The 22,056-nt window shown below is 47.5% G+C and overlaps 4 protein-coding genes across 8 annotated transcripts in view; all 4 read left to right on the top strand.

The window, feature by feature from the left end:
- Positions 1-696: 696 nt before the first annotated feature.
- LOC145651877 (IgGFc-binding protein-like) lies at positions 697-8,862 on the top strand. Its single transcript, XM_081700469.1, has 10 exons — positions 697-1,885; positions 2,227-2,555; positions 3,150-3,726; positions 4,733-5,151; positions 5,343-5,522; positions 5,699-6,229; positions 6,749-6,889; positions 7,364-7,672; positions 7,897-8,473; positions 8,654-8,862. Exons 1-10 carry the CDS (start codon positions 697-699, stop codon positions 8,860-8,862), a joined length of 4,461 nt encoding a protein of 1,486 aa, XP_081556595.1.
- A 2,178-nt stretch (positions 8,863-11,040) lies between these two features.
- On the top strand, positions 11,041-15,966 carry LOC145651876 (IgGFc-binding protein-like). Its single transcript, XM_081700468.1, has 6 exons — positions 11,041-11,049; positions 11,888-12,464; positions 12,871-13,469; positions 13,711-14,281; positions 14,576-15,174; positions 15,403-15,966. Exons 1-6 carry the CDS (start codon positions 11,041-11,043, stop codon positions 15,955-15,957), a joined length of 2,910 nt encoding a protein of 969 aa, XP_081556594.1. The 3' UTR covers positions 15,958-15,966.
- Positions 15,967-16,231: 265 nt separating this feature from the next.
- LOC118242579 (alpha-tectorin) lies at positions 16,232-18,381 on the top strand. Its single transcript, XM_035534372.2, has 4 exons — positions 16,232-16,334; positions 16,560-16,940; positions 17,637-17,923; positions 18,166-18,381. Exons 2-4 carry the CDS (start codon positions 16,620-16,622, stop codon positions 18,173-18,175), a joined length of 618 nt encoding a protein of 205 aa, XP_035390265.2. The 5' UTR covers positions 16,232-16,334; positions 16,560-16,619; the 3' UTR covers positions 18,176-18,381.
- A 2,404-nt stretch (positions 18,382-20,785) lies between these two features.
- Positions 20,786-22,056, top strand: part of clstn2b (calsyntenin 2b) — a 72,869-nt gene continuing 71,598 nt past the window's right edge. For 3 of the 5 annotated variants that reach the window (XM_081699870.1, XM_081699871.1, XM_081699873.1), the window contains exon 1: positions 20,786-21,091. In XM_081699870.1, the coding sequence (XP_081555996.1) occupies positions 21,019-21,091 (73 nt within the window). In that variant the 5' untranslated portion in view covers positions 20,786-21,018. The remainder of the gene's footprint in view (positions 21,092-22,056) is intronic. The other 2 variants (XM_027028180.3, XM_081699874.1) reach the window with 1 other exon arrangement.

The raw sequence follows: 22,056 nt of genomic DNA, 5'->3' as shown, positions 1-22,056 counted from the left end.
AGAAAGTGACAGAGAGAGAGAGAGAGAGAGAGAGAGAGAGAGAGAGAGAGAGAGAGAGAGAGAGAGTGAGAGAGAGAGAGAGAGGCAGAAGCCCTGTAACTTCATTTCTTTGGTATTGTTTGCAGTAATAATGTGGACTACAGCTTTGCTGGGTTGTTTTTTGACATTGCCTTTTTGGGGTAAGTCTTGATTAGTTTTTGTAACAATATTCTTCAATAACAATACTCCAGATTTTAATATCAAAACAATAGTAATAATTGTAATAGTTTTACTTATTAAATGCTACTGGACAGTTGTGCTATAATTTGCAGTGATTTAGATGTCTCTTATAAATAATATTATAAGATAGCATTTGATTTTGACTGAAATGTTCTCAAATTTGGGAAAACCAAAAAAAATCTGAAACTTCATTTTTCTGTCCTCTACTGGCAGTGAAAAAAGCTTTATAGGTTAGTCAGTCTCATGTCCATTTGAAGGTGTCCTATTCATTCGTTTCAAAATAATAAAGCATTATGAAGTGGGCAAAGAGTATTTTTAACATGCTGGTAGGGATTTCACATGGAACAGAAGCAGACCTTTTGCTTTTTCTTTCTCCTCCGCGCTCTCTCTCTCTCATTCACTCTCTCTCTACTTATCTCCCTGCGAACAGGTGTCGCCCACGCCAACAACGCAGGCCAACAGTTTGCTACAGCCTTTATGCAAAACTACATTGCCTACTATGACATCCCGGTCTTCCAGCTTCAAATCACGGCCGTTTGCTCCAGCTGTACTGTGAAGGTTAGCGTGCCCAGTCTGGGCTTCGTTCAACAGAAGCAGCTGAGTGCTGGCCAGGGGGCCACCGTAAATCTTCCCACTGGGGTGGAGGTGCTTGGTAGCCAGCGTTCCAGCAGCACCATCCTGATCCAGGCTACCGACGACGTATGCGTGGCCTCGCTGAACTCCAAGTCGTACACCGCGGACACTTCTGTTGTCTATCCCACAAGCGAGTGGGGAGTCAGTTACATCGTGTTCACTCCGAGTGTCACTCCTTTGACAATGAAAAAACAGTTCATGTTCGTCAACGGGCCGAACCGTAACACAGTGACCGTTTTCCTTCAAGCAGCCGTTCAGTTCGAGGGCACCCGGTACGAAGCCGGCAGCAAGCTAGCCGTCGACGTGGACCCGTATGTGAGCGTGCAGCTTCAGAGCGATGACGACCTGACAGGCACGCGGATACTGGCACAGCTTGCCGTGGCCGTGTACGTGGGCCACACTTGCACCTGGCAGTTCGGAAAATGCAACCACGTCTTTGAGCAGCTGCTGCCCGTGCCAAGCTGGGGCACCTACTTCCTGGTGCCTCCTCTGGCCATCCAAAGCCAGTATGACAGCGTTTTCGTCCAGGCATCGCAGCTAACAAACGTGATGGTCCGGTCCGACACTTTGACAATGAACAACAAAATAGACGTCGGGCAGGTGGTTGAATATAAACTCCAATTTCCAAAAGCCTTCAGTATCACTGCAGACCACGGTGTGCAAGTCCTGTTGCTGTTCAATGGGGTGCAAGTGTCATGGTCGGTAATATATGACTCCTTCCTGGTGAACCTGGTGCCTAACAATCGCTTCGGCTACTCCTATGTTCTGAATGGGCAAGATGGCTTTGACAACCGAGCACTAATAATTGTGCCAACCAAGGACAGTGCAGGGGTACAGTTTGATGGCACACCCTTACCTAGTACCATCCAATGGAGGCCAGTGGAAACCAGCGGGTTTTCCTGGACTGAGCTGGTCTACCAGCCAGGGGTAGGAAAACACAGCGTGAGCCATGCTAACGCACCCCTAGGACTCTACAGCATAGGACTGGCACTGATGAACGGATACGGAGCAGCAGCCGTATGCACAAAGCCAGGTATGTAGGAGTTGCCCTTTTCCTGTGCTTTTCCTGGGAATGTGAGACAGCACATTTATGTTACACTGCATCTTTTCCGCTGGCGGAAACGATAATAAGATGAATCAATAGAAGAAGGCAAAGCCGTCATCTAAAAGTCCAGGTTATACTGGAATGCAAGTGTATTGTGGGGCAATAAAGTGTTTCAAAGTGCAATAACAACCTTTGGATTTTAGTTCCTTATAACAGTAACAGTGTATAATCTGTTGCATATTTTGAGTGTGTTATGTATTATATTGATGCAAATCAATAGAACGCTGCCAAAACATTCTGATTTGACTCTTGCCTCCCAATTCTAACAGTACCCGTGAACTGTTCCGTCGCCAAATGCAGTAAGGATGAGGAATGTCAACTGCTGGCTTTTATTCCAACATGTGTGATGCGACCTCAGTTTGGAACCTGCTGGGCGATGGGAGATCCCCACTACCGAACATTTGATGGCCAGTACTTTGACTTCATGGGCACTTGTTCCTACATCATCACCAAGAGCAATGGCACTGCTCCAGCGTTCCAGGTTCAGGCTCAAAGTGAGAACCGAGGTGACATCTGCATGTCCTTTGTCACTCTTGTGACTGTGAACGTCGGAGGCATGACCATTACGATTGATCGTTCACAGAGAGGTCGAGTGCGGGTAAGCTTTAGCTTTAATACAAACGACCGGGTATTTTATCGTTCCATATCAGGCGGTCAAAAAACTTGCCACATATAGTGCCTATGTTGTCAAGTGATGCATGAAGGTGAGGATGCACTAAACCAGTTGTACTTCAGCATGATCTGGCAGGGGTTTCATTCAAAGACCATTTTCTCCGGAGTTTCGTGAAAAATAGGAATGGCCTCCCTTTACACAAGTGTAAAATGCATGAACTGCATGTTTATAGTTTTAATTTACCGCTGTCTTCGTCAGCAGCAGGTTTGAATGTGACAACAAATAGGTTCACTATGAAATCTAGATCATAATGACGCAAACTATTTAAAAAAATAACAGTGTATCTGCCATTTATTGAGCTGTTAAATGTGAGTAAGCTTGGCTACTCTTGGGTTTATCCTGTATTTCTAAGCATGCTTAGTATGTTAAACGCCCGCTAATATCACCCAGAGTTGTCTCATCTAGGCTTATAACCAGGTTACAGTAATACTATCAGCACCCAAAATAAGATGCTGCTGCAATTTCATGTTTTGCAATCTATCATGTCTGTTACTTTTTTTAATCATGTGATTTCTCCAGATTGACCATAGGGTCTGGAGTCTTCCTGTTCGACTCGATGACGCCGGAGTAAACGTGTCACAGTCGGGCATGTACGTCATCGTCCAGATGTCGTTTGGGCTAGCTGTGCAGTACGACTGGCATAGCTACCTCCTGGTGAGCCTGCCCGCCACTTTCATGGGCAAAGTGTGTGGCCTGTGTGGAAACTTCAATGGCAATCCGAACGATGACCTAACCGCTCCGTCTGGCGCCGGGGCTTCCGGCGTAGCGGAGTTTGGCCGCAGCTGGAACGTTTCCGACCAGATGGCCGGAACGCAGTGTGTGGATGACTCTGGCAGTTTGTGTCACCGCTGTGACGAGGCAGCGCTGAGCACGTGGAAAGGAGGCAGCCAGTGCGGAATCCTGAACTCCACAAGCGGCCCGTTCGGCCACTGCAATTCTGTCATTGACCCAAATGTCTATTTGCAGAATTGTCTCTTTGACACTTGCATGGCTAATGGGTTCTGGTACTACATGTGCAAGGCTCTTGAAGTGTATGCGAGCATCTGCCAAAGAGCTGGAGCACAGCTGACAGACTGGAGAAGCGTTTCCAACTGCAGTAAGTAATTGTTCATCTTGTCAAAAGTACCATGAGTACCAAGAAATGCGTTCATAGTACATATCTTACTGTGTTAATGCAAAAACCCAGATGGCCATGTTAGTGGAGACTTAAATGTTAACCCAGCTGCCACACATCCGAATAGAATGAAGAGTTTGCTCATTGCTGATGGATTTATTCATTACTGTTAAAATAGCACCTTACAAAGTTTTAAGTGATCGAAGAAGTAATGGTGACTCAGAACCAGTCTGTCTTGGTTCTCTTACATAACACTGCTGCCATTGATACAGATGACTATGACATTCGGTTTCGATCAGGGCTGGCCTCCCTTACTCATTCTTTAGATCCCAAATATGTGGTTGGACATGCAAATGTCATTCAGTACCCTGTGGAATCCCCCAAGGCTGTATTCTGGATCCTTTTATTAATTTACATATACCAGCACTTCCTGGCTGGTATAAAGTAAATAAATTACACTTATTTACATCAGTATGCACATAACATGAAGCAGTATTTATTCTTAGGCACTGGCATTTACATGTCTATCAGCTTCACATACACCAGAAGGAGGGAGACCAGTTTTTAAACCCTTCAATGTCTACCAGTATGTTTTACAACTGATTTTAAGATATTTTTATTCATGACAATTGTCTCATGGTCTGCCAGTTGTCTCATGGTCTAGCCCATCAAAATCGCAGCAAATTAACTGTTAGACCTGACACTACTGACACTCTTAGAAGTTCAAAATAGAATTCTAATGCTACTCATTTGTTTAATCACATCTAATGAAGTTTATTCGCTTATATTTAATTCAATTTAGTTGGGAATTTGTGTTAAACTTTGTTGTTTATCAGTTCGCTTTCTCTTTGCATTTTAATCTTTAATAGTTATTAGTGTGTTATCTTTCTAACTGCATTTTTAAAAAAGTGCTAATTCAAAAAGTGCAGCTAGACAGTTGAGGTAAAGCAGTGTAGCTGAACTCATCGCCACGCTTAACTGTCTGCAGCTTACGTCTGCCCTGACAACAGCCATTATGAGCTGTGCGGAAGCGCCTGTCCTGCCACCTGCTTGGATCCACAAGCCCCAGCGAACTGTACCCTGCCTTGCGTGGAAACCTGCACCTGCGACCCCGGCTTCGTCCTGAGTGGGGTAGCATGTGTACCCTCAAACGCCTGCGGCTGCGTGCAAAACGGGATCCACGTCCCCGCCGGGGGGTCCTTCTGGGCTGACGACGGCTGCCACACACTGTGCCAGTGCCCAGCCGACGGCGGGCATCTGGACTGCAAGAATGTAGGCTGCAGGGCCGGTCAGCAGTGCAGAATAGAGAAGGGTGTCCGGGACTGCTACCCCATCTCTCGGAAGTCTTGCTTGGTGTTCGGTGACCCCCATTACTCCACCTTTGACGGGATGTGGTTCAACTTCCAGGTATTCCTCAGCCGGAATTGGTTTTGTTCTTAGCCGGGTCTGAGGGCTCCGAGAGAGAGCACCGCGACACTGGGCCAACATGCACGCGATCGTGTTGATTGATCAAGCGCCTGTACCTGCAACGTTTCACGGGAATGCGAGGGAGGGGCGACTGCACGAGAACGTCATCTTTCTTTTGTTTCTTTTGACAGGATGCCTGCGTGTACCAGCTGGTTGGGGTGTGCGCCAGTGACCCTGGGCTGGTCCCATTTAACGTACTGGTGCAGAATTACTTCCGGGGAAGCAGAGAAGTGTCCTTTACAAAACTGCTGCAGGTCAACGTTTACAACCTCAGCATTGTCATCAGCAAAGAGCATAAAGGCTCAGTTATGGTAAGTTAATAAGACAAATCGCACACCTGTCACCAAATAATAACTAATAAAAGCCTGTATATTGCATGTACAGTTAGCATAAAGCAATATTCCAGTTGTGACTTCAAAACAACTATATTTTGCTGTAGTGATGCAATTCCTTAATCAGACTAGATGCTTGCATTTTTCTGTTTCAGGTCGGTGGTGTACTGCTGAACCTGCCCCTGCTACTGAACAACGGTCACGTCTCTGTGTTTAAGAGCGGCTGGTCGGCCGTAGTTCAGACATCATTCGGCCTGACCATTGCGTTTGACTGGGACAGCGTTGCGTCGGTCAGTCTCCCCAGTACCTACATGGGTGCAGTGTGCGGCCTGGGTGGTAATTATAATGGAGTACCCCAGGACGACCTGAGCCTGAACCGGACGAACTCGTCCTGCAGCTCAGCAGAGTTTGGGGCCAGCTGGCTCGCGGCAGGGAGCACAGACTGCGTCAGCAGCTTCGTCGGCGGCTGCTTGGATTGCAACGTCAGCCAGCAGAAATATTACGAGTCCGGAGACTTTTGTGGGCTCCTGGTCAACCCCGACGGCCCTTTCACGGAGTGCCACACCGTTCTGGACCCAGAAGGCTTCTTTGAGGGTTGCGTTTATGATGTCTGCAAGTACCGTGGCAGGAGAGATGTGCTCTGCCAGGCCATTGGTGCATACACGTCTGCCTGCCAAGATTTAGGAGTAGGAGTTTATTCTTGGAGAACCGCTCAATTCTGTGGTAAGCAAAAAACTGGAAGTTAGATCCAGACATTTTTAAGAAAAAGAACAAAGTTAGAATCCTTGTGAAATTTGTGGTTGGGGTAAAAGTTGATGGCAGAGCATGACCATGACCAGAAATGTACTACTGTATTCTCCCTTTAAGAATGAGGTTGGGGGGAAAAATGACACAAAAAGTGTGATGTCATTATATTTGATCACAGAGAGGAACCATTTTCCTGGAACATGACTTGGTCCTTTACCATACAGTGAGAAACAAACTCATCATCTTGAAAATTCACTTTAACAATCTTCAACCACTATCTCGCACTGTGCTCTGTTTTAAGCCTTCTAATATTCCCTATTCTGTCTTTGTTAGGAGTTCGGTGCCCTCCCCATAGTCACTATGAGGTTTGTGGACCAGGCTGTCCAACTACTTGTCAAAGCCTGGTCTCCCCCTTCAGCTGTGAGCACCCATGTAAGGAGGCTTGCGTGTGTGACCAGGGTTTCGTACTGAGCGGGGACAGCTGTGTCCCCTTAGCCCAGTGCGGCTGTCTCTACGAGGCCCGTTACTACTTGCAAGGGCAGGTGTTTTCCCCCGACGGCCTCTGTCAGAAGGAGTGCACGTGCATGCCACATGGTCAGGTAAGCTGCAAGCTTTTCCGATGAACTGTGTGAGAAGGAAGCTTTTCACATAGGAAAACCGGCTCTGTTCCAAGGGGTCTTGGCTCTGATCCCAGCTGATAATGACACAGCTGCTGTCAGTGGAATCGTTAGAATTGCTGATTTCTGGGGCTTCTTGGAATAACTAATCCTAGCAATTGAAAGTGAATGTATTCTACAATATTTGCCGGTGAGAACTGCAAACAAACACCTCAGTGGAAGACCACTATGAACGTGATAATGAGATCTCAGGAACGCCTGTGAAAAAAACACTTTTGCCCAGTGTTTGATACATGCCGTAAACGTGTTTATAATGGTGTTGTAGCATTGCAGGTGTTCTCCGCCCTTTGAGTTTTTGGCTTGTTCTCTACTTTCATGAGTACAGAGCATCGCAACCTCAGCATTAAGCACAGTACCGTTCTGTAGGTGGTGTGTAAAAACTCCTCGTGCAAGCAGAAGGAGAAGTGTGAGCTGACGGGCGGCGTGCGATGGTGCCGGCCCGTGGACCACGCGGTCTGTGAGGCCCTGGGCGACGCACATTATGTGACTTTCGACGGGCTTCATTTCGACCTCCAGGGAACCTGCACCTACACGCTGTCTCAGGCCTGTGGCGTGGAAGGGACTGACCTCGTACCTTTTTCTGTTCTGGTGGAGAACGAGAGATGGTGGCCCAACGGGGCCTTCGATGTCTCCGTTACCAAACAGGTGTCACTGATGGTGTATGGGTACACCTTTGTCTTGAGACAAAACATGGCCCAGATTTTGGTAAGCGAGAGTCCTCGGATTTCATATCTTGATGACTGAGTATGCTGCTACGGTACATTGTTAAGTTTTTCAACAACAAAAAAAGTGTTCCCCATGGCTTTGGGAGTTTTGGTTTCATGATGAACCTATTCAAACATGAAAACCCCTTTTATTACTCATGTGAGTTTCCTAGCAGGTTTTAATCTTAGGCTATTGTTATAATTTCCATATATCCTGTCTTTTAGCAGGTGAATGGGGTGTTGACTGGCCTCCCATGGAGTTTGAATGACAGTAAAGTACAGATCTCTAAGGAGGGTACGAGCTACATCATGAAGACTGACTTTGGTGTCCGTGTGACCTTCAACCTCGCATACTACGCCACCGTCTCTGTCCCGGCAACCTATCATGGCAAGACCTGTGGTCTGTGTGGCAACTTTGACCGAAATGCTTCAAACGATTTCTCCCTCCCTGGTGGTAACACCACGAAGGATGCAAACATCTTTGGCAAGGCCTGGGCGGTTCCGTTTCCCGTGGCTACCTGTGTAGACGGGCCCTATGGCAACCGGTCCAAGGACTGCGCTCTGGCCCTGGCAGCCGTGTTTGCGAGACCGACTTACTGCGGGTTGCTCTCAGACCCGGCAGGCCCCTTCACCGGCTGCCATGCTGTGCTGGACCCGGCAACGTATTTCCGAGACTGCGTCTCCGACGTCTGTACTTCTGGTGGCAGCACCTCCGTGGCCTGCGAAAGTACAGCAGCCTACGTCCTCCGCTGCCACATGGCAGGCGCAGCGATCAAGACCTGGAGGACAGACGCCTTCTGTCGTAAGTAATCCCTGTCAGCCACTGATCGAGGTTGAAATTTGTTTTGCGTCGTTGTGTTTAGTAGTATTAGCAGTATTCATTAGTGGAATATAACAGAAACCAATATTAAATGTCTAGCATTTCCTTAGACAGTTTTGCACGTTTCAGTGATTTGAGCGTGTCTTCATTGTGGCGCTCTAGCGATGTCCTGCCCGGCAAACAGCCACTACGAGCTGTGTGCAGACGCGTGGTCCGTGGCTTGCCCGGGCTTAACTGCTGTCTCTCAGAGCTCCATGTTCTGCAGCGAGGGTTGCACCTGTGACCTAGGCTACCTGTTCAATGGCGACCTCTGTGTCCAGTACCAAGAGTGCGGCTGTTACGAGGGCGGAAGAACGTATAAGGTGAACTGAATTCATCCGAGATTAATCCAAGATTAGTTTATATAAAAGTTTATATATATATATATATTTTTTTTTTTTTGTTTGTTTTTTGTTTTTTTTTTGTGTGTGTCTGTGTTTGTGTGTGTGTCTGTGTGTCTGTGTTCATTTCTCCAGCCTGGTGAGGTCTTGTACAAAGCTCAGTGTCAGCAAAGGTGTGTATGTGATCCAGGGACAGGTGTCACCTGTGCGTCCTACACCTGTCCGAACAGCACGCAATGTCTGCTCAGAGATGGAGTCTTAGGATGCTTTCACTCAGGTTGGCCAGTGTTACCTACATCACCCTGTTCTCTTCATATAGATACTCACAATCTATAGAAACAGAAAGCATTGTGTCATCAGCAGGAAAGCCACACACCTCATGGGGGAAAACAGTCTGTGACGTTTAAAAGGGATTGGGAATTTGCGGCACAAGATGTCACCCTTCAGACTGAAGAAAGAGCCAGATATATAGAAAAACACAATCTGATTGGACTCCCTCGGTCTCTCTTTTGTATCCCAAACGCATTGTGGAAAAATAACCCCACAGAGTAGCCAGCTGTCTCTTATTTTGACTTAGCTAATCAATATTGTCTTTTAGATGTCACTAACATTAGCTAACATTGTGATCAAAATGAACTTATATGAAAATCATTTCTCATTTCATTTTGGCATATTTGCAGTTTAACTTAAAACCAATAAAGAGGAGTGTGCGGCATTGGTTTCCCCGTGGAGTGGGCGTGGGCTAAATGTGGTCTATCTCTATCACATATGTTATATCTTACACATAATGCTAAAGTAATATATAATATAGCAGCTTATCATGTTGCATAGAATTTTTAACAGTAAAACAGGATCATGGACTGATTATGTGTTTCAAAAGAGCATTCCCTGTTAACATTCATATTTACATGTTTATTTATCTCACAAATTCCAGATTAAAGTTGAAAATGTTATTTTTCTTGAAAATAGTCCAAAACTTTTTTTAAAAATACTTTTACCTTTAAAGGCTTCAACTAGTGTATATCACACAAGAATGACTTACAAAAGCTTTAGTTGTCTACCCTGGAAAGTATGCTTAGCTAGCACAAATAGGATAAACTCCAAAAATACCCTCAAACCGAGATAATTCCAGAAACAATTCTGTGGTACGTAAAAGCAACAATTCTGTGGTACGTAACACCGTCAATTGTCATAGCTCCTTGTTGCTTCTACTGCGTTCCTGTTCCCAGATCCGTGTAAGGACGCCCACTGCCGAGATCAGGAGGCCTGCCGTGTGAAAGGGGGTCGCGCCACGTGCGCGCCCCTCTTTAACGCCACCTGCTGGTCCTGGGGGGACGTGCACTACCAGACCTTCGATGGCTTTAGCTACGACTTCCAGGGCACATACAGGTACATCCTGTCTCGGACCTGCGGCAGCCTGGAGGACCTGGTGCCCTTCTCTGTGATGCAGAGCAGCAGCGACATAAGCATCAGCAATGTGTCTCTGGTTCGAGACATAGAACTGGATGTCTATGGCGTTTCCATCACCATTGAGAAGTTTCAATGGGGCCAAATAATGGTAAGAGTACAGTACTTAAAAAATGTTTTAGTCACATTTCCGAACACTGATACAATGTTTTCTATTGCACTGAATAACATTTGCACTACTTTTCTGCTGCACTAAATAACCTGTGATTTTGCTCATGGCTCACACACGCCGAATTATGATCTCCGCTGGCTTGCACGGCCGACAAGGCTTTTCAGATCCAGTCGTAGGGCCGCACAGCCCAACAGCAGATCAAGGGCATGATAATGACCTGACGCAGTTAATGAGTTGTTACATTCATATAATTTGTTAGATGTGTGTGTAAGATGTGTGTGTAAAATACATTCTTTAAGCTGTTTGTTGTTGTTGTTGTTGTTGTTTACTAAGTAAAATGCTTTATTACTATTCCTACTCCTTTTGTTGACGTTATTTTTTGGAATTCTTTTTATTTAAATTTCAATTTTTTTTTTAAATATATACCTATGATGTGCTAGTATGAGATTTGTGTAAATGCTTTAATAATTCAGTGTGCTGTCTTTGGGTGTCACTGCACAAAAGCTCAGGGTCTGGTTCTTAGAAACAGCTTCGAGTCTTCTCTGCTCTTTGGAACAGCCGTGTTTCTCAGACACCCAGGTAGGGGATTGATGACAGAGGTGCAATAATTTGAACAGCCCTCTGGCTCTGGTCAGGGCGGGACGTGGTGGCTTTGTCAACACAGGGCCACGGCAGACCAGAGCATTCTTTCCCAGGCTTATCCTTGGAGGACTGCCCTGACAGAGTCACCAGGGTTAAAACGACCTGGATAGCACGTCAGGAGACAATGCTCTCCCACCGTTCTTCAAAGGACATAGCTGCTGTTACTTTAACCCCTGGCCATATTATCGCACGCAACACCCCTCTGATACCATCTTGCTTTCAACTGAGAAGCTTATTGTCAGACTGATAATACTGGGTCTATTATCGTTCCTGGTCAGACATCACAGCTATGAGGTTAGACGCCCCGGGGGTTGTGTTTCGGGGACTCGCCCACTTAAACAATTCCCTGTTGCAGTTTTGTCACATTTGCATGGCAACGATGGATTTTTTTTTTTTTTTTTGCCTGCTGATTTCGGTTCCAGTTTGATGGAAGAAGAGATATAGTCAGTTCGAAAAAAGCTGCTTATATTTTAAGGTAGTTTTATCTTTGTCACCTGTGCCTGTGAACATTTAAAATCATTATTGCGAATATGATCAAGAAGGATCAGTGACTTACGGCAGTTTCTACATATTGTATTCACGCCATACAGTCCCACTGAAATAAGATTGTGTAAACACTTATTTATTTCCATTTGTAAGGGCTTCTGTAGTGCTCTTTACAGATTTCTACATTGTGCATTAATGACTGCACAGTGCTCAGATAAGCAATGTTGAATGAACACACATTTGAGAATGGTGGGATTAGATTGGGGGTGATTTGACGCTCGGGGTTTTGCTGCGTCTCCGTGCCCGCAGGTGCAAGGTGAGAGGTTCTATTTGCCGTTGGTGCTCCTGGACGGGCGAATCCGTGCGCGGCAGCTTGGTGCCGCCGCTGTCGTGGAGACGGACTTCGGCCTGCATGTGTCCTACGACTGGTACTCGCTTGCCTCTGTGCGGCTGCCGAGCGGCTACTACGGCAGCGTGTGTGGCCTGTGCGGGAACTTCGACGGCATCCGCAGCGACGAGCTGCGCGACCCCATGGGGCAGGCCCGGGTCTCGGTGCCAGGTTGGGCGAGCAGCTGGCGGGCGGGCAGCCCCGCGCCCGGGTCGGGCAGCGACGACAGCAGTGGGAACTCCTCCGCGTGCACCGCGGCCCAGCGGGCCTCATACGGCACGGAGGCCTACTGCGGTGCCGTGGCGTCCGCCACCCTGGGAGTGTTCAGGGCGTGCTGGGCTAAGGTGGACCCTGCAGCATTCCAGCAAGCCTGCGTGAGTGATCTGTGCATGAGTAATGGAGACCACAGGCTGTTCTGTCAGGCTCTGGAGGCTTACAGCGGCACGTGTTACCAGGAAGGCATTGTGGTTAGCGGCTGGAGAGAACAGTTCAACTGCCGTAAGTTGCGTGCATGTGTACGTAGCTTTAGTTTTCTTTTGGTGTCAGGACAACCCACGTGAGCGTTCTTGAGGGTACAGCGTAAAATATCACTCATCATAGCTTTAAGCACATTCCTGCAGTTTATTTACAAGTTACAGTAGGGCATGCATCATTTTAGTCATCTATTACGCTTTTACTTCTTTGACATCACAGGATGATGTGCTCTTTGAAAAAACGTTTTCTGTATCCTGCACTTTTGAAACACTGCGAGTTTGCAAGTTAGGCAAAACCTGAAAACTTGCGTTTTCTTGGAGGTGGTATAAGAGACGTGTACGAAGAGTGATGATCTTATGATGATCTTAGGTTAAGAGCAATAAAATGGTTGGAGTTCACGCAGCCCTGTGCTTCAAACTCTCTCGCGCAGCCATGAGGTGTCAGCCAAACAGCCACTACGACGCCTGCGCTCCCCCGTGCCCGGAGACATGCGCCACCCTAGGGCGGAATGCCACGTGCACGGGCACATGCGTGGAGGCCTGTGCGTGCGACCCAGGCTTCTTCCTCAGTGGCGACACGTGTGTGCCGGCCAGCCGGTGCGGCTGTGTGTACGAGGGACGCTACTACGTGCGGGGCCAGCGCTTCTGGGCGGACACCAGCTGTCTGCGCCCGTGCGAGTGCGACACCGCCCTGGGGTTGGTGGTGTGCCACGAAGCCCCGCCCTCCGCCGGCCAGGCGTGCGCCCTCGTCGACGGCCTGCGTACCCCTGTGGCTCCGGCGATCGCCACCTGCTCTGTTTATGGCGACCCGCACTACCGCACCTTCGACGGCAGGCCGTACGACTTCCAGGGCTCCGGCGTCTACCAGCTGGTGGCGTTGTGCTCCCGGGGTGCCAACCTCGTGCCATTCAATGTCACCATACGGAACGAGGTCCAAGGGAGCTTGGCAGTGGGATTCACCAGGGCTCTGACAGTGTTCGTGTTTGGGGTCACCATCACGATGTCGAAAGAATATGCCTATCAAATACTGGTGAGTAGAGGATGATGAAGGTTAGCATTGCAGCACAATATCAATCGAAATAATAACAATATTAGTAACAACAATATTAATAAACAAATCCGTTATCAAGCCTTTTTCAAACCCAAGCTTACTTTACAGAAAAATCTCATACAGGTGCCATTAAACTCTCTTTATAACCTTATAGGACAGTTACTTTTAGAATGAGCTTTGGGTTTCTCTGCCCATTTTGCATACATTTCTGCTCTTGCAGTTAGATGGGCGGCTGACAGATCTCCCTCTTGGGCTCCAAAATGTGGTGGTGTACCGCGGCAGCAACGCCATCATACTGGAGGTGAACTTTGGCCTGCAGGTGACCTTCGACCAGGCTGGCAGCCTGCAGGTCACCCTGCCCGGCACGTACGGTGAGGCTGTGTGCGGCCTGTGTGGAAACTACGACGGCTCCCCCTCGAATGACTTCGCCATGCCGGACGGGATGGCGGCGCCCAACGCGTTCACGCTGGGCCAGAGCTGGAAGGTCAACCCCACCCCCAACTCCACCCTGCCCCTGCAGGTCGCCAGGGACATGGCACTGTGCCCCACCTGCGAGGAGACACAGAGGGACGAGGCCCAGCTGCACTGCGGCATCATCGCAGATGGGGCGGGCCCTTTCGCCGGGTGTCAGGGCGCCATCGACCCCGGCCCCTACGTGGCGGATTGCGTGTTCGACGTCTGCCTCTACCAGGGATACCAGAGCGTGCTGTGCAAAGCCATAGCAGCCTACGCTGCCGCCTGCCAGAGCAGAGGGGTGACCATTCAGCCCTGGAGGAACAGCACTTTCTGCCGTGAGTGCACATCTGGCCTGGCTCCAGAAAGTTCCGATTCAAACATGATTGGAGTGCTTAATGTGAGTTTAACCCTTTACCATTTATGGAGAACTATATACCAATTGCACCAACAAGGAGTAACTCTCAAGCACAGAGGGTCTACTTATTAATTTTTCAGCCACAAAGAATGCCTGTCCAGTTCTGAGATAACAGGAATCCCTTTGTTTGTTTGTGTTTGTTATGTGGATTCTGGTTTTTACCTGAGCTTCACCCAGCCGCATATTTACAGTCTGATGTGATCCTTTTCTCCAGCCGTATCCTGCCCACCCGACAGCCACTACAGCCTGTGTGCCCCGGGCTGCGCGGACACCTGCGCTGGCCTGTACGCCATCTGGCGCTGCACGAGACCCTGCTCAGAGGGCTGCCAGTGTGACCCAGGCCTTGTGCTGAGCGGCACAGCATGCGTGCCGCCGGCCCGGTGCGGCTGCCTCTACGGCGGGCGCTACTACGAGAAAGGCCAGGCGTTCTACAGTGAGGCGCAGTGCCGCCTGTGGTGCACCTGCGGTGAAAACGGGGCGGTGGCGTGCGCCGCATCATCATGCGGACCGGGAGAGAGGTGCGACGTGGCGGAGGGTGTACTCCGTTGCCGGTCCGACGGCTACCGCAGCTGCACGGCTCTCGGAGGCCTCCACTACACCTCGTTCGATGGACGGACCTTCGACGGATGGGTGTCCGAGGGGACCTACACGCTCACCGAGGTGTGCTCACGGGATGGGATCCTGACTTATTTCTCTGTGGAGACGGAGAGCTGGGGCGCCGGAAGCACGGGTGCGTCGGGCATCGGAGCGGTGATCGTGTCCGTCTACAACTTCACGGTCATCATCAGACAAGGCACGCTCTGGAAGGTGACGGTGAGTGTTTTTAAGGGTGGCTCGTTCCGCGTTAAAGAGGCGCCGATGTCAAGATGGGATCAAAGCAAGTCAGGAAGGCTTTAGCCTCGCCTGATCTCTGCGTAGCTGTCCGGGTCTGTGCCTTTTTCCGTGCATCCTTTTTATGTTTGACGGCTCTTTCATCTCTTTTCTTGTTTTTCCATGTTACTCTAAATATCTTACTGAATGATTTGCAATCCTCTTTGCCAGGTGAACGGTGAGAATGTCAACCTTCCTGCCACGCCCGATGCCAGCGTCTCGCTGATCCAGGCGGGGTTCGGTGTCAGGCTGAACACGGACTTTGGCCTGCAGGTCCTTTATGCGGCGAGCAACCTAGAGATCCGCGTACCCACAACCTACAACAGCAGCACGTGTGGTCTGTGTGGCAACTTCAATAGCAACGCCACCGATGACTTTCTGCCACACGGCGGGAACAAGACTGCCAGCGTAGGGTGGATGTTGGCGCCCGCTAGCGTACGGTATCAAAGCTACGTGGGGCCAGGTCCACATGTTGAGCCAGCTAATGTGACACTGTACAGCGGAAACGATTGGTGCGGCCTCATCTCGTCCCCGGCCGGCCCTTTCCACGGCTGTCAAAAGCAGGTGAATCCGCAGACATATGTGAACAACTGTGTGTTTGACATGTTTGTAATGAATGGGAGCTTGGTGGCACTGTGTCAGAACATCCAGGCTTACGCGACAGCCTGCCAGCAAGTGGGAGCCAGTATCGAAGCCTGGAGGAACAGCTCCTTCTGCCGTGAGTAGTGCACGCACCAGTTTACCACTACTGTACGACTCCCGTGGTCGCAAAACATTAGCCCTTATTGGAACAAATGCGAACACTGACCTGAGACGGTTTCACCGAAGCTGAACGAAAGAGGCCTTTGCTTTGACAGTTTTATCATCGACAAATTCTGAATGTTGGCTTGTTTTTCACAGCTGCCCAGTGTCCGGCTAACAGCAATTATTCCCTCTGCTCTGATACCTGTGTCAACAACTGTGCTAGCCTCACCTGGCCTGCCAGCACATGTGCTGGAACATGCCTGGAGGGCTGTCAGTGTGTTGAGGGGTTCGTGTGGGACAGTGACCGGTGTGTCGCTCCGAAGGACTGTGGGTGTGTTCACGACGGCAAATACCTCAAGGTAAGCCTTGCTATTTATGGAATATTATATAATTAAGTATTATATGCTAGTAACATTGTCATAGCATGGATTTACAATCGGATCATTTTTATCAACTGTATTTTGCAGCAGTCTTAAGTGATTTCTCACCTAGCATCTCAATTTGGCTTTTAAAACTTTTTAAAAAACATTTGATGATCCGTGACTGTGAACAATGCTAAACTTTCCCTCACGCTACTGAATCAGGTTGGTGAAGTGTCCGTGTCGGAAACCTGCAACGTGTCATGCGCGTGCTTGGCCGGGGGCATGCTGCGGTGCGAGAGCCAGACGTGCGGGAGCACGGAGGTCTGCGACGTTCGGGACGGGCACCGCGGGTGTCACGCCGCCCTGGGCCGGTGTGTGATTGGGCCCAGGTCTGCGTTCCGGTCCTTTGATGGGGCCCAGGGCGTGGTGCTACAGACGGGAGCCTTCCAGATGGCTTTCGTGTGTGACGAGCGGTCTCCTACATGGTTCCGCGTGGTGATGGAGCTGCACGCGTGCGCCCAGATCGCCTCGACTAATGTGACCATGCTCCACGTCTTCCTGCAGGGTGCAGCCATCACCATCAACTATCGGAATCAGTGTTGGGTGAGGAAAACTAGCTCAACAGCAACATAAATTCAAATAAAGTTGTTGGAAACTTTGATTTTGGCTTCAAACGATAGATAAAGAGTGGATAAAGCAGAGCTAGCTACGCACAGGCTGCAGTGAGGGGCTCTGGTGCTCATAAGATTCACCACGCCCCTCTCTTACATGGCAAACGCTGAGCGAAGCCGGTTCAGTGCTGTCTGAGGTTTGAGGAACTGTCCAGAGTGAAATGTGCAGAGCAAATTAACAACTCGGAAATTAAAGTCATCCGGGATCTTGTCAAATAAGAACATCAACCGTGTCCGTCGACAGTTCGTTTCCTTGGGAAGGGTGTGAAAGTGTTGACGTCCCTCTCACCGCCTGGAGTGTTAGTTACGTTTTTGGGCTGTGAGCTGGTGTGTGTATTTTTGGTCCGTAAGTATTAGTGAGCCAAGAGTGTTATGGAACAGTTTAGAATTTTGGAATTGGACCATTTCGCGCCCTATTTTACATATGTGGGATTTGCATATGTGGTGCCAAAAATGTTTGTCATTCATGGTATGTCAGTTCCATGTCCCCAACGCCCTTTACTCAACTATGCCATAAAATGTTCCATTCTATGGGACCTTTAAAAAATGATCAGTTCCCAGTGACGTGAGCTTCTACGAAAACAACCAAAAACAACAATACATCATTTTTTTGCTGATCATTCTCTAGGTAAATGGGAAGGAGGTGTCATATCCCAGCAGGCCAGTGCCAGAGTTGCAGATCGACCACACAGGCGGGAGCGTGGTCATCGAGAGGGCGTCCATCCTGAGGGTGGAGTTCACAAGCTCTGGCCAGGCCATGCTGGCCATCAGTCCCAGCCTGGTGGGCAAAATGTGTGGTGCGTGCGGCAACTACGATAGAAATCTTGGAGACGACGTGGTAAGCTCCAACGGGACTATCTGCCCCACACTGTCACTGGCTGTGGAATCCTGGCAGGCCAGTGACTTCAACGGATGGTAAGTCATTTGGTCCAAAGGTGGTTAAGATAGCGAGGTGTTTATTTGGGCGAGGTTTGACCATGTTGCTCACTATGTGAAGGATATTTATAACCTATGACCTAATCTATCAATCCACAATACTTCCTGGTATTTGTAGGGAAATTTTACCAGGTTAGGAACTTTCTCAAAACCAGACGGATAAGAACTTTTCAAATGTTGGACTTTCTGCTGGTTTACAAAAGTCACTGTTTTCGTTCCAGTGGCGTGTGAGGTAACGGGTCTCGTCAGAAGCAGCCTCACCACAGCGGTGTCTGAGCCTTCACATCTCATAGGCTTCTATCTCTGGGTTATCATCACTGTGGAAATGATACTTACCAGGGATTTTTGTTTGTGTTTGTACTTTGTAAAATGTACTTTTTACCTTTCCCCCCCTAAAATTATGTTAAAAATAACTACACTACAGATTTGTTTTATTGTTTTTTTGTAGGTTGTACATTTAATATGGTACTCTGCCTGATCATTTGATAATTAAAAAATGTGTAGTTTACAAACTCATATTTCTGTGTTCTTAATAATGACTAATATCAATTCACAATTTGCGGCACATTATAGGAGCAGTAAGAAACAGGCACTGTGCTGATATCACCAGCAGATGGCAGTAATAATTCATCAGGAAATTTCGACATTCATGATCAGTTAAGTTAAAACATAAAAAAGAGAAAACAGAAGAACTTTCATTAGGCATAATAATCCAACTAGAGCATTGTAAAATTATACTAAGGTAAAGGTTCAATTGAACTGCATAATAATGACTCATTATAGTCAGAATATTGGACTGAACAAAGCTAAAATTCTAAAAATCTGTATCTAGCTGTCTGTTAAAAGTCACTTGGGCCACAAAAGAGTTCAGCTAACCGAAAAAGTATGAACAAAGCAAGCAGGAGAATATAAAAAAAAACGCAGGCCCGTTGGCCACTTTGTGCCAAGCAACAGTGCGAGGGAGGAAGCCAAAGAGTCCAGAGAGGAGAAAGAACATGGGCTCAAGTAGCCTAGACTCCCGCCATACGGGATCTCCAGGTGTGGGTCATCTAGTTGTTGATTACTTCTAAGTTAAGTTCAGTCAGAATGAAATGGGTTGTTCATAAATTTAGCACAGTAGTATACGAAGTTGGAAATGACTTTACAAGTATGCTTGAATCGAACCTATTAATAATAATACTGTAAATCGTCATCTTGAAGTTTTGGACTAAGAGTATTCATTGACACTACACTCATACATCTTCAACTAGGGCACTGTCTTACAGAGATTAAAGAGGAAAGGTCCTAGTCACTCTTTGGTAAGGAGATCTTGCACACTCTGCTCATAGCGGCGCGGAGAGTCCTAGTAATGTCAGAGCTGAAGGCTGAGCTGCTGCAGCACTCTGCCTTTAGCGCCGAGATCAAAACCCTTCATGCCCAAGGGAGCGGGATGTGCCTAAGACTTAACGCGGAAGAGCACGTGCCGAAGAGTGAGCCGCGAGATGAGCTGGAGGACCCGGGGTGAGCGCCGGCAGGTTCGGGTACGAGGCATCGCAGCGTCAAGAAGTTGACGGTGAAGTTCTGAAACAAAAAAAAAAAAAGGACTGCAGTAAGTTTGAAAAGATCTGGGAGAAAATATGCAGAAAATGAGGATATGAGGTTATGAGGAAATTATGTAGCTGTGCTTCGTTACTGCAGGGGTTCAACTGACTGGTATGAGTTCAGGAAACAGTATATCACTCACACTGATACTCTCTATGCTCACCAGTTTTATATAATAAATTAGTCAATTAATATAAGGCCATACATATATGTGTGTTCATTCATGTGCATGTGTGGGATATTGTGTGAGATATGATTGACAATCTAACAGCAGAGGGAGACAGAGTCTGTAAAACTGTCAAAAACTTATATTTGCATATTTGATTAAATACACAAAGAGATACAGACAAGAAACACAAAGACCCATGAAAAAAATGTCTCTGATGTTAAAAGTTGCTCTAATCAAGCCACTGAACCAATTGGAGATTCGGCTAGCTTGAAGCACTGTAGCTGAAACTGCTAGCGAACAGTTTCTCCCAATAAACCATTGCACATTTCTGTTATCTCTGTACTGCGCTCCATGGCTAGAAATAATAGTACCAGACAGCAAATAGTCAGAAGTGATAAAAATGTTGCTGTTACAGAAAATAACAAACTATTTTTATTATTAGTGTTTGTATTTGAATGGTCATTTACACAAGCAGCACATTTAAATGAGAGAATTTGAAGCCAGTGAAAAAATAAGATGTCATACATTTCTGAATGAGAAACCAATGAGAAAATAAACCTAGTTTTACATTCCTGAGCCTGAACTGGGCTTTACTATTGCTTTTATTTTGCTTATTTGTGGCTTTTATTGTCCATTTTAAGCTGTTCTAAATGCATTCATTAAAAACAATGTAAAAGTCTGAACTAGCATAAAACACCTTGCAGTTTCGTGAGCCAAAGCAACATGAAACTGAGTCTGGAAATGTTTTTGGCAGATTTATTTGTTTGTTGTGTGAGCTCTGAAGTAGAGTGTGGGGAATAATTACCCGTACTATTAATAATAATTTGGACTAAAAATGAATGTGTAAACGCATGTATATAAATATACTGAAGAACACGAGTGACCTGCTGCTGTCCGTGGTCCTGAAGATAAGTAATTTGTCCTGTATTGTTACCTATTGTTACCAGTTCAGATGTGCATGGTGTGTGTGTGTGTGTGTGTGTGTGTGTGTGTGTGTAAGTGAAAGGGCGAACGAAAGATCCATGTGAACATTATCTTCCCTCCCAGTGACGTCACGTTCCGGCCTGAGTACCCGTTACATCTCCAGATAGCGGAGAGCTCGCGCATCAGACCAGCGCGACGACTGCTTGGCCGCGGAGCGCCTGGCCACTTACGGTTTTACGGTTTTACGGTTTTTAATGACTTTCGCTTCGTCTCTGCGACCTCAGATGCCTTGATACAAGTGACGTGAACAGTCTTATCTGCAGAAAGGAAAGGGTGTGCGCGTGATAAAAGGAAACATCCGATTTTTGGGGGGAAGAGTTTGTTTTGTTGTGAAAACGATATGAAGACGCCGAGAATTTGTACTTGTTTGATTTTGCTCATGCTTTGGCTGTCCGTCGTTTTCTCCGGGAACGGTAGGTGAAGGACGACTCACCTTTGCGCCCATCCTCGCGCACGCCGGACGGGACGTGCTTATTTTAGCACAGGAAAAGAGGGAAGCGCGGGGAAGAGGGGATGAGTTTTGCTTGCGATAATGAGGTTAGAGAAGGTCCGTCTCCAGGAAGCATCAGTTCAGAATGGGCTGAGCTTTCCAAGATTTGGTTTAACGTGATGAATAGCCAACACGTGCACATGAAAGTGCCGTGCTGCGAGACGCGGTGTCCGGCATTGGGAGGAGTGTTTCTGAGTCCAGGGATGTCCAGCTAGACTCCCAAAGGACAGGTGTAACGAAAGTACTTTTTAAAACAACTATTGGTCTGGTTCCTTCCTTACGCATGTATTCATGGGCAGTAATAGGCTTTACTTTTCATAAGCTGACAGTTCACGTTCATTTTCACGGTTGTGCCTGTCTCATTATGATATGACAGTGTAGGCTATAATTAGTTCTGAATGGTAACTAGAATGTGTTGTGATGTACAAATCCTAATGAATGTGTACTCATATATACAATAACTAAATTAATTATCCAAATTTCTCTGTCTCTCTCTCTCTCTCTCTCTCTCTCTCTCTCTCTCTCTCTCTCTCTCTGTCTATCCCTCTTGTTGTTTTCCATCATGATTTGATGATATATCAGTATATATCATATATTGCCGGGGGGTATATGAAGTGTGCAGCTTGTGAGTCTGCAGGTGCAACCTGTGTGCTTGTGTGTGTGTGGGTGTGTTAGTGAGGGTGGGTGTGTGTGTGAGAGAGAGAGAGAGAGAGAGAGAGAGAGAGAGAGAGAGAGAGAGAGAGAGAGAGAAACAGAGATGTAAACAGATTAATGGGTTGGAAGAGTGCTTCCTCCTCATGTCTAATTGAGTCCCAGGGGCAGCGGTTTTTGTGAAGTGAGAACGGACGAGCGAGAGGAGGGGAGGAGGTGCTAGGGTGATAGGAGACC

Source organism: Electrophorus electricus, chromosome 17 (assembly GCF_041902795.1).
Source record: "Electrophorus electricus isolate QZ-2024a chromosome 17, ASM4190279v1, whole genome shotgun sequence".
NCBI classification, from domain to species: Eukaryota; Metazoa; Chordata; class Actinopteri; order Gymnotiformes; family Gymnotidae; genus Electrophorus; species Electrophorus electricus.
This window is presented reverse-complemented; position numbering and strand designations above follow the sequence as displayed.